Here is a 13,205-nt window from a genome sequence, read left to right as displayed (position 1 = left end):
ATAGGTGGGTGGGTTGAATCTTTGTGGAACATAAATAATTCCTTGTATTTCTTATTTGCTTTGCAACCTTTTTACTTTGATGGAAGAGTTTTCTCTTTTGCTGCCACCTGGCCGACACTTACTGCTTTATCTATTACTTAATAGTTTTCCCAGGTAGTAGTTTTGCTTGCATCTTGGTGCTGAATGTTACTTTTTAGCCAGATATAACTAATTAATGAAATCATAAAATGTTTTGCTACCTGGTGTTTAAAAAATGTATGTAAAATGTTTCTAAATTTTTATGTAATTCCTTAAATCAAAAGCTGACGGGTGTTTTTGTTTCTTACTTGAATGTATAAATTTGAGTGTATGAACCCTATAGGCTGCACTAGTTAATTTACTCTTTTTTAAAAAAATATTTTTATTATTTATCCCTTTAGGATTATCTTCCTGGGTCGTGACAATTTATTATCTGTTTGTGTTCAATGGGGCAACGAATTCACTTTGTGGTTGACCCTCAGGGTTGGTGCTGCTTGGGCCTAATTATCTTTGTCTGGCTGTACAATACAATCTTCATTCCAAAGGTCATCCTTTTTCCTCATTATGAAGAGGGAAATATTTCAGTTGTGGCAGTTTTGTGTAAGTAATTTTAACTTTTTTCTACTAATAAAATAATGTCTCTACTTAATATACATTAAAAAAAAATCCTGTCAGAAAATAAAAACTAGGGTGAAAGTAAAAACAAATAGTAAGATAAAGGGTAAGAGTAGTGGATGTGTCTGATATTTTCAGGTTCTAAGAAGCTCTGACACTTCATTTCCCAGGTGTTTCTGTAGAACTTGTTTTTGTGGAAACTGGTGAAAATCCTGAATGTAGCTTTCATGCCCTGTAGTTAGAACATGTTGACAGCATTTCAGGTTCACATCTGTGAGTGCCTGTCAGAATTTGGTGTGACAGTAGTGATGACTGGCAGCAATCTAAATCTTGTTAGCCTTGTCATATGTCCCTTTATGGGTTAGTTTTTACAAGTTTTGCTAATAGGTTTGCTGGGGAAAATCTTGAATTATGGCTGGAACAAACTTCAAGGTGAAGATGCACTATTGGGAATATCTTTCATATGGAGGTTTTGAGGTGTGGTATGTTGGTGCTTATGTGATAAGACGGTAGAGGAACTTCTTAAAAACAGTACTATGGTCATAGTGCTTTTTTCACTCTATTTACTGGGGAGTGCTTAATGTTGTGTACTTAATATCAAAAATATATCTGAAATGAGAAGGCTGAGTATTTTTCTGCTTAGTTCTGCAGCAGCTGTATTTTTTGGTATGGTGTGCTTTGCACATAGGAAAATGTCTAACAAATGCTTATTTATTTTTTTGTAGGTTATTACTTCTGCTCGTTGTTTTGTATAGCTTCATTATTTAGAGCCTCAGTAGCAGATCCAGGAAAACTACCTGAAAATCCAAAGATACCAATTACAGGTACATTAACTTGTTTCTATATAACTGACTGAAAGTTATTTTAATATCCTCAAAATAATTAGGAATAAATATAATGGAAACCATAAGCTGACCCTGCTGAATAAAGTTAGTATGTCACTGTTTTAAAGTCGTAAATTTCTAGCATTTTTCCTTGTGTAGTTTCAAAACTTCTTTTTCTTAAACTTGTATTCTACCAGAAAGTTCAGTTATGTAGGACTTTCTGCTAGGAAATTGTTCCACAGGAAGATTTTTATTTGCATTCTAGACTTTCAAACATAATGCATATGCTACTAACTTGATAATATTTAATTAAATATGTTTATAAATAGCTAGTTATTTTAATTCTATATCTTTTGTCTAAGTAAATTTATATGATGTTGAAAATGGTGGTGGAAAGTAGTCCTTTGCTGGTTTTTACCTGTGTATTTTCTGCTGTTTTTTTTCCAGAGTCTTATAATTTTATAGGCTGTTAACAAAAAAACCCAAACCATGGTGCTAGTTACACTGCATTTCTATAAAGTAGCAACTTAATAGAGCAAGTCCTTTCTGTCCTTGCAAATTTATCTCACAATTCCTGTATGGTATCCAGTGCTCCAGAAGTTGGAGGAAATTTAAAACCTTAATGATTCTCCACAGAGAAGAACAATATTTTTATGAACTGTTGGGAGCTATTATCTAATGCATAGGGTTTTTACTTAGGAGTTTAGACTGGAGTAGGGCTGTTGAACAGCATGAGCTTTGTCATATTAACAGATAACACTTCATGAATGAAGAAAATGTATCCCACCCAGTGAGGGTGAATTCTTCAGTCTTGTCTTCAAATGTGGTGAATGCCCAGAATAAAATTATGCTCTCTTTTCCAGATGTTACTGAAAGTCTAGGATGATGTGTTTGGAAACATGGTCATTTTAGCCTTAGTGCTGATGATATGATGTGCATGAAGTAGACAGCTGATTGTAGAAAGGGGTGTATCTCCCTGGGATTCACATGTGTCCCCACTAATTGCAGAAGTTCTCATGCCAGTGTTCTTTCTGCTTCTGGCAACTGATCCTTTGGTCTAGTAAAACATCAGGTGTTTCTGACTTGTGTTCTGGAGTCAGAGTTTTTGCTGCAGGAGGAGCAACATGGATTTTGCAGTCTGAACTGGATAGTGTAGACATGCTAGTTACAGACAGTTACATTTATATTGGAGTTTTCATTTACCTTCAAAGTACCTGGAACAGTGCAAATCCCCTTTGTACATAAATGTTTTCTTAATTTAAGGTATCTTTTTGCATAGCTCTCCGAACTTTGCATGCTCCATTCAGTCCATACTGCAGTCATACTTAATAAGTACTTCCAAAGGTGAAATATTTCAGCTAGATCATGACTTTGCTATTTTGATTTGATGTGTATCAGGGGTATTGTACTTTTGGAGGTAGCATTTCAATTGTCTGGTATGCTCTAGGCTGACAGGAGGATACATTTTTACATAGTATAAATGGTGTTAAAAATGAGTTGGGGTGTTCCTGAACTCTGCTGGTAGCTACCCTATTAGTGAGTGACGCCTTTGTGACACTGGATTTATGTGAACAGATTGTAAATCAGTTTCCATCTGTCATTAGTACTAGTTTAATGATCTCAGATATTTGGTTTCTTTACTTCCAGTGTCCAAATGTTATTTTGCAGCAAGCCAGACCAGATTAGAGCTGCCTGCAGGTGGCTCAGAAGTGCTAAATATAACTTTATTTTGTTTACATTGGGACAGTGTTTTACAGTATAAAAATTCAGAATGTCCTACTGTAAATATTTTTTGTCCTTTTTTTGCCTTCTATCCCTGAGATACGAGAAATTTTTGTGCCTCAGAAAAGATTGTTTAAGTAGAAAAGATTTGAACAGTCAAAGTATTTCTAAGTTGTCCACCTGCTTTCCTTAAAGACAGAAAATCTATGCTTTTGTGACTGGAATTATTTCTGTGTTAATCTTATTGTTTCACATGTGAAGATGAAATTTTTAAGCATATAATTTGAATTTTCATTTTCAAAGAATTCCTCTAATTTGGTTGGTGCATTTTGAGATAAATAATTGCCAAGCTGCACAATAGTTCTCTTGGTACTTTCAGCTACTCAGTATCTCTGGAGATTAGCTTTTAAAGAATCTCACATTTGTAATTTAAAAATAGTATATATTTGTACAAGCCTCTCCTCTATATCTTTCTTTGGTTGTCTCATATGTAAAATTGCATGTGGTGATATGCATGTCATTAAAATGCTTTGAGATGGAAGATGCTCCTGAAGTGTTCACTGTGTATCATATTATAGCTAGCAGTAGTAGTATTTCCTCAGGAGGTTCTGGAATAGCAGTGAGATTGTATCTTGATTCTGTCTAGCAGATAATTTTTTCACAGTATATATGTAAGGGAATAATTGAATTGCAGTCTTCCTTGTCTGAGTCACAGCTTTTGTTCTGTAATAATTACTTTGTAGAAATTTATAGGAAGACAGGGCATTTTGGAGACAGAAACTGGCATGGAGTAGCAGTAATATCTTCCAGTTTAATTAAGATCACAGTGGGAAAAAGCTTTTTATGTGGTGCTTATCCTTCTCAGATCATAGTAAGATTTGTTTTTTTTAATTAGAGTTACAAGCATATGGATTTATTATGAGTATGCATTATTGAGTTTAAATCTCTCTAACGTGTCTTTACATTTTCACCTAGAACGAGAACATTGGGAGTTATGTAACAAATGCAATATGATGAGACCAAAGCGATCACACCATTGCAGTCGCTGTGGACATTGCGTGAGGAGGATGGATCACCACTGTCCATGGTAAAACCAGGACATTTTCTTCTAATTATCTACTGTTGTTTTAGTGAATCATTCTGAAATTTGTGGTTTTGACTGCTGCTCATTCTTCTGTTTCTTTCCCAGTGGTACTTAATCATTTAGGCATTTAAAGCAAGGAAGTAATAAATTTCAGCTTTTCTGTATCTACCAGTAAAACTCAAAGTGAAAATAAACATTTCTGAGGTATAATTTTTACAAGACAAACTGCACAGGACAAAATTGATGTCAGGACTCCCTTATGTTGGTTTAGCCATTTTTCAAACTACCTTTTTTTGTCAAGTTTTCCTGCTTCAGAGACTAGTACTAGTATAGTGCTTCTGTCATGCTGGCTTAGGTTGGTACTATTGTCTGTGCCAATGCTTGTATGAAATTGCATTCATGTGACTTTTGATTTTGTACCTAATACAGATAGAATCCTTGTGTTTCCTTGACTCTTTTCATGTTGGAGTATGGAGGAGTTTCTGAATAGGGATGCCTGTATTGTCTTCTGTGCCTTTGGTTCATTTTTAAGTCATATTTCTTTGTTACTGGGGTGGCCTGTGATCACATTTTTTTTAAAACATATGTTTGCATTTCCATTTTGTTTGTACTTCTGTAGTTCACAACCTGTGAAATTTATTGAGTAGCAGAAGATAAGACATAGTACTCTGAAATTTTGCAGACTTTCAAAAAACCATTTTATTACTAGAGTTTTACTTAAAGTTGCAGCAGTATCTTTGCTACATAAAAATACAGAGAAGTGTGTCTCCTGTTCTAAGCAATGATCTCAGTGGCACAATGTAGGCTTTAAGTTGTGGTGCAAGGGATTCAGTTATTTGCTTCTTAAGCAATCATAAAGTCTTCTAGTCACAGTATCATTACTTTAGTATTTTTATTTTGGTTTTTATAAATGCATATTTTGTTTCTCTGCAGGATTAATAATTGTGTTGGTGAAGACAATCACTGGCTCTTTTTACAGCTGTGTTTCTACACTCAGATCCTTAGTTCCTATACGCTGATACTTGACTTCTGCCATTACTACTACTTTTTGCCTCTGAAAAAAGAAAACTGGGTAAGAACCTGTTTTCTCTGTGAAGTGGACAAAGAGTATTCCAATGTAATTTGTTTTGGCATCTAGTTATTGTACATTTTTGATGGCTCAGGTTCACTCTCAATGAAGAGAGTTCAACTAGATGTATGTTATTAAGCAAACTGATTAATGGAAAGTAACAAAATATTTTTATGAAAGGGCATTTGATTTCTTTGTGTTAAAAACACAATGCTAGTTCTCTTAGGAATCTAGGAAAGGAGGGAAGAACCAGTTAGCTTTCCTTGGATGTGATTATTAGTACTGGAAAGACTTAAGGTAACTACTTTAGATGTATTCAAATTTACTTTTACATTTTCCAAAGTAGATTTATGCAGAATCTATAGCTATCCTAATACCATATTTTTAAAAGCTGATATTGCTTTTTTCAAGAAAGGAGAAAAACACATGGTCGTTTTACAAGGGGAAAATATACATTGGTTTTGTAACAGTATTTTCTATTGCTTTGAAAAGGTTATGCGGGTTAAGGGAGAATTAAGTTTGGTTTGTTTCATGTGGACTATATATAAATAGTTACAGTATTTCCATGTCTTGTCATCAGTAAAAAGCAGTTGTATACACAGATAAAGTGGATTTACTGACTGGACTAGAGTAAAAAATCAAGGACTTCCTTCCACTATGAAACTTACATTGTAAAGCTGCTTTCTGGTGCTCATTTATGCCTGTTACCTGTAGTATTCAGAATATTGAAGAAGATTGCTTGAAAGTTGTTCAGTGCTTGAAAGTGCCAGAACAGCAAAGTTAGAACTCTTTCTTTATAAGAAAACCATTATGCTCTCTTGCTTATGAAGAACCATAAGAATTTCTAGCTTAAATCTGAAATGAACTTTGTATTTCTACTGGACTGTAACAAATACGAGTACACTAAAGAGAAGAACCTAGAAAGCAAGTTTAAAACATTTTCAAAATTCAGTAGAATTCCAAATGTCATAAGAGAGTAAGATAATCTCAGATACTGCACTCTAAATTTTGTTGAGATTTTTTCACTGAGGTGAAGAAGATACTGAAGTGCAGAAGATTTTTTAATTTTGTGTTGATGTGACACCCCAGCATGCTCTCTGCTGGTGATATCATACTCATCTTTCCAGGCTACTGGGACCCTTTATTTTGGATAAGGCAAGTCCCATTCTCCATTTTTTTGAACAACTAAAGTTTGTAATGTGGTTTTGTCCTACATTATATGAGAATTTCACTTTGTGAAAAATTCTGCTTCTGGAAAAGGATGGGGCATAGTCTTCTGAGTTTCTTATTTGTTCCTGTGTCAGTCTGAAGTGGGTATGATGTTTCTATAAAAGTATATGTGAAGATTATATGGCAAAGGAGAGCTGAAAGTATAGGAAGACTATATTACTTGGATAATCTAAAACTGATAAAAGTGTACATAGATACCAAGCTTTTATTATGTAGAACATTCCAAAGTTGAGGATTTTTTGTAACATGTTCTTGAAAATATTTGTATTCTAAGGAATTGAATTATTTTTTCCATCTACATCAATACTTCCATTTAAATCATTAAAGGGACTTTAAAATATATAACAGAAAATAATTTTCTGTCAACTTGGAACATTTTTCAATAGGCACTGAAACAGACTTGTTAGCCTCTAATAGTATAATGTTTGGTAGGATATTTCCTTTTTATTGTGAATATTCCCTGAATGTATTGCTTTATGTAATTACACTGTATGAGGTAACAATCCAAAGTTCTGTCCATTAGTGTTGCTTTTTAAAAGTAATATGAAAAGTAAGCAAATTATTTGCTTGAGGGTAGTTTGCGCAGAGAGGGACATGGAAATCCTGTTTACTTCAGATATTTTACAATACCTAAAGAGGTGATAATAAATAATCATTAATAATGATAATTCAACAAACAAGTATGAATATGTATAAAACTTGTTCTTGCCAGTAAAACTGGATTTATTTGAATTCGCTGGGAGAGAGACCTAATTTTAACACCTACTCCTTTAAGTAAGTATTAAGTTTTGACAGGTTAGAAGGCAGAATACATGTGCAATAATTATTTTAACCCATTTTAAAGTGTTGGCCTGAGGAGGGGATCAGGTTCCTGTATTTGGCTGCATAAGCTTACAGAGAACTGTGGAAGAAATCACTTACTTTGCTCTGTTTAGTTTTGTTTAGTTTTACCTGTGTTTTTTTTTTTGCTATATAAATTTCCATATGTGAACGCTTCAAATTAAACTCTTCCTTTTACAAAGTAGATCTGTGCTATAGTATACAGTATTCTGTGTCCCAAAGAGTAAAATATGTTTATACAATATAGAAAAACAATAGAGCAGGTCTGGGCTGTTCAGACCTTTGTTAAGTACAGTGTAACACTGAATAGTATTTAGCTTTCTCAGTTTTTCAGCTGCAGAACAGGAGAGCACAGAAGTAGAGAAAACTAAAATAGTTGGCATGCTTAGTCAATGTATCTGCCTGGAAGGTGACACCAGAGTTCCATGAAGCTGATTTTTTTAAGTGTTGCTAAGGATATGATGCTGTATAGATTTGTGCCACAGAATATTTGTCCAAACTATATCTTTTTGACACCAAATGAGCAGGACTGATTAAAAGATTGGCTTAGTATAGTAGTTAGCGTTTTAGGCAAGCATACTGCAAGATTCTTTTTATCTCCTTTATATCAATTAAAGCTGAGGTGGCACAGCATTCCAGAGAGTGCTGTACCTTCAGCCTTTCACAAAAGCGCTGTTCTTTGTTGAAATTTTGGCTGTGACTGAGTGCATACATTTTCTGAATTGACAGGGGCTAGTGTTTAGAACAGATTCAAAGAACTGTATTATTTTTTTTCTAAACAGCCATCTGGAATAAGCTTATTCTTGCTCATTAAAATACTTGTGAATTTTTTGGCAGTGTGCATTCATCTAAATTTTTATTTTTCAGATATAAAGTAGTATAAAATGCAGAAGCTGTAGAATTAAAATTGCTTTTACTGCTATTGTGAAATAATAATTTTGTTACAGTACTGATTAATGCATTATGCAAATTTGACCAGCATGTTAGTATCTCTTTCTGAATTAAAACGTGTGGTTTTATTTTTTAAGGGTCAAGAAAGAAAACCCCAAAAAATTTTAATTAACTGTTCTGAGTTAAGGGTGATAGCTCTAAAGGTGATGGATGAAGCTGTTTCTGTAGAGATGCAAACTTTCACCTCTTACTGCAGAAAGTTGCTTCATAGTAGTCTTGGTCCTTGTAAGTGATACACTGCCAGAAAGTTAGGGTATGGTTGTTACTTCTGTTTGTCCAGCAGGAGGAGTGCAATTACTGCTAGAAATAAACCAGATCATAATTAAATTGATTATGTGGGATGATAGCACAAGAAAAATACATTGTTTGAATAAAATCAGCATATTAGTTCTTCTGCAAGCTTTGGTGATTTTCAGAGGTTAACACAGGAATATTGTTAATTTTACATCTTTATGAAAAAATGTCAGGAAGCCTGTATCTTTTAGGAACGAGTCAATCTCGTGAATAGTGAGATGAGAAGAATAAATACTAGATTTATCACCACATAGTTGTTCTCTCTGTGGCTGTGCTGGCACAGATTCTGGATACAGCTGGTTAAATTGCAAAACTAAATGCTTTGGCAGTATATTTTACCTTATTTATAGAAGGCTTTAATCTTTTAAGCAAAAGGAATTCTGCTGATATATTCTGTTTGCTAGAAATGTTGCTGCAATAATTGTCAGCCAAACCTCCTGACATACAAAACTTAGGACCCTTTGTTATTTTGTTCCTATTTCTGCAATTAGAAATCATTGCTATTGACTTTGAAAAATGATTTTTTGCAGTAATATTATGCACTGACTAATAATAATGAAAATCTGGAAATATGTATTATCCAACATTTACATTTATACTGTAAAGAGAGTCTAAAAGGAAACTTTTTCTCTGAGAAGCACAAAATTATGTACAGGATGGGAAAGTTTTTTAAAAAATGGAAACATCAAAATTTTCCTTCTCAGTGTTTTGCAAAACCAACCCAACCTTGCTCTCTTACAGTATAGTTATAAGGACAGTACAATAATATTAAGTCCTTCCTCTTTCTTCCTACAAAACCTGCAGTCTGTATTTTTTAGCTTGCTTTTTGGAAAGCCCCTCTTTATTTTTGTATTATACACTGTTTTTGCAATAGCCAAGTTGATAGATTGACTTCATCAGCTGCCTGGGGTAGACATCCCAGGCATTTATACCTGAACACAGACAAGGACGTTATCATGTGTTACACAAAATATTGTTCCCCAAGAAAGGAAGAGGTCTCTTTATATATTTTCTCGTATACTGATCTCTATATTAATCTTGTATATTAATCTCACATCTCTAATATGTGTGTCATATTTCAGTAAAGAATAAAGATTGAATAAATTAATCTTCCATTGTAAATTAAAAATTATGAAGATACAATAGTCCTATGTTTCCTGCCAAAAGCTCTGTCCTCAGTACTGTGTGCTGCTTTAAAGGAGTACTATAGATCCTTGGAAACAATACCACAATAATGCACAGGGCAGGGACTTGTTTTATGTTTTTGAGCTTTTTTTTAATTGTTATTGTAAGTAGATGGACTACAATCTAGGGCTGAACCCATTGTGGTTTTTGACCTTTCTCCTGTATGATAGCATGAAGCTGTGGTAGCTGTTGACCTAGTCAGTGGTGGCATTCTTCTGTAGTGGTTGATGCTCATAAATGAAGATGAGGCATGTATTCTGCTATAGGTTTGAGGAAGTCTATTGTTTATCTGTTCTGGAGACTTCTTTCTACAGAGCATTTTAGTATTGTCTATTGACATAAAGATACCAGATCTCATGGTTTGTAGTCCATTTTTCAGCATAATCCTATAGACCTACACATGTTGTGTGACAAATACTTATTGTTCACATTTCTATGCATTTTTATGGGTAACTAAGAATCCTTGCAGTTTGACTGGATAGATAGAAATAGGAGCTAAATGGAATTTAGAAACCTTTAGAACAGACAGCAGCGAAGAGGGAGTATACATAGGTGTGGTGTAGGAATTGCTAAGTAGAAAGGCAGTGGCAGCAACCCATGTGAACGTGAAGTTCTGACAGACCAGTTAGGCTGTGGAGCTGACATAAAGAAAATTAGAAAGAGGCTACCTGAAGGAAAGCTCTCGTGTTGTAAAGAATATTCATTCAACATCTGTGCCAAGGCCCTATATGACAGCTTGGCACAATGTAAAAAAATCTGTTCTGGAACAAAACTATTGTGCCATGATAGCTGAGTGTTCATGCACTGGTGATGTCAGGTAATCCGTGTGTATGCTTTGTGGTTCAGTCTGTATAGTTCTTTCTGTTAGCAAAAGTAGCCTGCACCCCAAAATCCAAAATCACACTAACTCAGTAGTCACACTGCACTGAGACTAGTGGTATTTGAACAAGAGATTCTGTTCAAAACACATTGAAAGAGGGATTGGTTAGTTATTGAGAAGTTTTGATTGATTATAGTTTTGATTGATTTTCTCAGCTGAAAAAAAGTTCTTGTCAGCTTTGAAAAGGAATAATAAAAGCAAATTGCATTGAGCTTTGCATTTATGCAAAGCTACAGCAGCCTAAATATATTATTATTATCATTATTATAATTTTTATTACTATTACTATATTTTTAAAATGGTCTTTTCTTCTGTTTTCATGATGTTAAACGTTTCTATTCCCATGTAGAATTGTGTAATTCATTATATTATTAAAGTCTGTTCACCAAAAACCTCAGTTACTGCATATATTTTGGTTTTCTATAGAAAAATATTGTTCTGTCTGTACAGATTTGAGGGCCCAGTATTGATTTCCATTTCAGAATTGCTTAGGAATTCATTTGGTAGGGATGTGGAAAAAGAGAGAGGGCATATAGGAAGAATAGAGTATGGACAGGGAATGCAGGGATGCAACAAGAAAAGGCAAGGCCCATTGGAATTAAGCCTATAGAGGAATATCAAGGACCACAAGAAAGACATCTACATATCCATGAGCCCTCAGTGCCCCCATGGCCAGGAGGGCCAATGTCATCCTGGGGTGCCCTGGGAAGAGTGTGGCCAGCAGGTCGAGGGAGGTGATCCTCTGCCTCTACTGAGCCCTGGTGAGGCCACAGCTGGAGTGCTGTGTCCAGTTCTGGGCTCCTCAGCACGAGAGAGACAAGGAGCTACTGGAGAGGGTCCAGTGGAGAGCCACGAGGATGATCAGGGGTCTGGAGCTTCTCTCTCATGAGGAGAGACTCTGGGAGCTGGGACTGTTTGGTCTGGAGAAGACTGAGAGGGGATCTCACCAATAGATAGAAATATCTCAAAGATGGGTGTCAGGAGGATGGTGCCAGACTCTTTTCAGTGGTGCCCAGCAACTGGTTTTAGTACAGTGACCATAAACTAAAGCACAAGACATTCTACCTCAACATGAGGCAGAACTTATTTACACTGAGGGTGGCAGAGCATTGAAACAGCTGCCTGTGGAGGCTGTGGGGTCATCCTCTCTGACTCCAGTAAGGATGTCTGGAAATCCACCTGGATGCATTCTTGTGTCACCTACTCTAGGTGACCCTACTTTGGCAAGGGGCTTGGACTGGATGATCTCCGCAAGTCCTTTTCAACCCTAATGATTCTATGATTCAATGAACTGGGTTTGTTCATCTTGAAAAGTTAAGGCTTCCATTATCTGAGGGGATCCCACAAGAAAGATAATGTGCTTCTACTTACAGGAGCATGTAGTGGCAGGACAAGGGGGGATGGCCTCAAACTGACAGAGTAGGTTTAGATAACATATTAAGAAGATTTTCTTCACTCAGAGGCTCAGGAGGCACTGGAAGAAATTACCTAGAGAATTTTTGGTTGCCCTGTCCCTGGAAGTGTTTAAGGCCAAATGTAATGGAGATTTGAGCAACTTTCTGTAGTGAAGTGTCCCTTCCACAGCAGGGAGGTTGGGACTAGGGTGTCCTTAAGGTTCTTTCCAGTGCAGACCATTCTGTGATTCTATGATTCTGTGTTCTTTAGTGTTAAAAGGTCTATCTACTTTATCTCTAGTGTAATGGTATTTTTAAAGGTAACTCTAGTTTAACATGGTTTAAAAGAGTCAGAAGAAAATGCAACTTCTCTTGTGTATTCTAGGGTTTTCTTTTGTCATGTGTTTGGTGGTGTATTTTTTTCAGGCTGAAAATGGTGTTCCAGAGAAGGAACTCTTGTAAATGAAAGTTGCAGGAGATGCTAATGAGGGAGTGTCATGCTAGATTCAGAATTTAACTTTGCTGTTGGCACTCTTATATTTTATTGTTTTCTGTGAAGTTGAGCTTGAATACATCATAGCATTTCAAATATAATAAAGCATAACAATGATGATATGAAGGAGTATTTTAAAATTAGTAGAAGGTGTGTCTTACCTTGCTTTTTTTTAAAGCTGTTATTAGCTAATGGAAAGGGAAATAAAGGATAGTGACTGCTTTTATTTTGAGTTGATTTATCTTTGAATTAACTCATTAAATGAGTAAGAAGCATTAAAAGAAATGGAAATTAATCTATTTTCTACAGTGTCAAGAAAGGCCAGTGTAAACAAGTGAGGGGAGAGGGGATGCATCATTACAATAGTTCAGAAAAGACTGTTGGGGATTGTTTTCTGGTTTAGCTGTTTAACTAGTGATTTCTAGTTGTTCACTAAATACTTACTTTCTTTACAGCTTTAATAGGTAGTTTAAACTTTTTTCCTGGGTTTATATGTGGAACCTTCATGGAAATTTTTTAAATGAAAAATTCAACTTTTTTTTTTTTGTTTTTTTTTGCTTAACATAATTAGTGTTAACTATTCTCTGTTTAATTAAAACCCAGTAT

The 13,205-nt window shown here is 35.1% G+C and overlaps 1 protein-coding gene across 3 annotated transcripts in view; it reads left to right on the top strand.

The window, feature by feature from the left end:
- Positions 1 to 13,205, top strand: part of ZDHHC21 (zDHHC palmitoyltransferase 21) — a 34,183-nt gene that overhangs the window by 5,603 nt on the left and 15,375 nt on the right. For all 3 annotated transcript variants that reach the window (XM_021525540.2, XM_021525543.2, XM_021525541.2), the window contains exons 3-6: positions 420 to 618; positions 1,359 to 1,457; positions 4,155 to 4,266; positions 5,197 to 5,335. In XM_021525540.2, coding sequence (XP_021381215.1) covers positions 465 to 618; positions 1,359 to 1,457; positions 4,155 to 4,266; positions 5,197 to 5,335 — 504 coding nt within the window. In that variant the 5' untranslated portion in view covers positions 420 to 464. The remainder of the gene's footprint in view (positions 1 to 419; positions 619 to 1,358; positions 1,458 to 4,154; positions 4,267 to 5,196; positions 5,336 to 13,205) is intronic.

Source organism: Lonchura striata, chromosome Z (genome assembly GCF_046129695.1).
Source record: "Lonchura striata isolate bLonStr1 chromosome Z, bLonStr1.mat, whole genome shotgun sequence".
Taxonomy (NCBI): Eukaryota; Metazoa; Chordata; class Aves; order Passeriformes; family Estrildidae; genus Lonchura; species Lonchura striata.
This window is presented reverse-complemented; position numbering and strand designations above follow the sequence as displayed.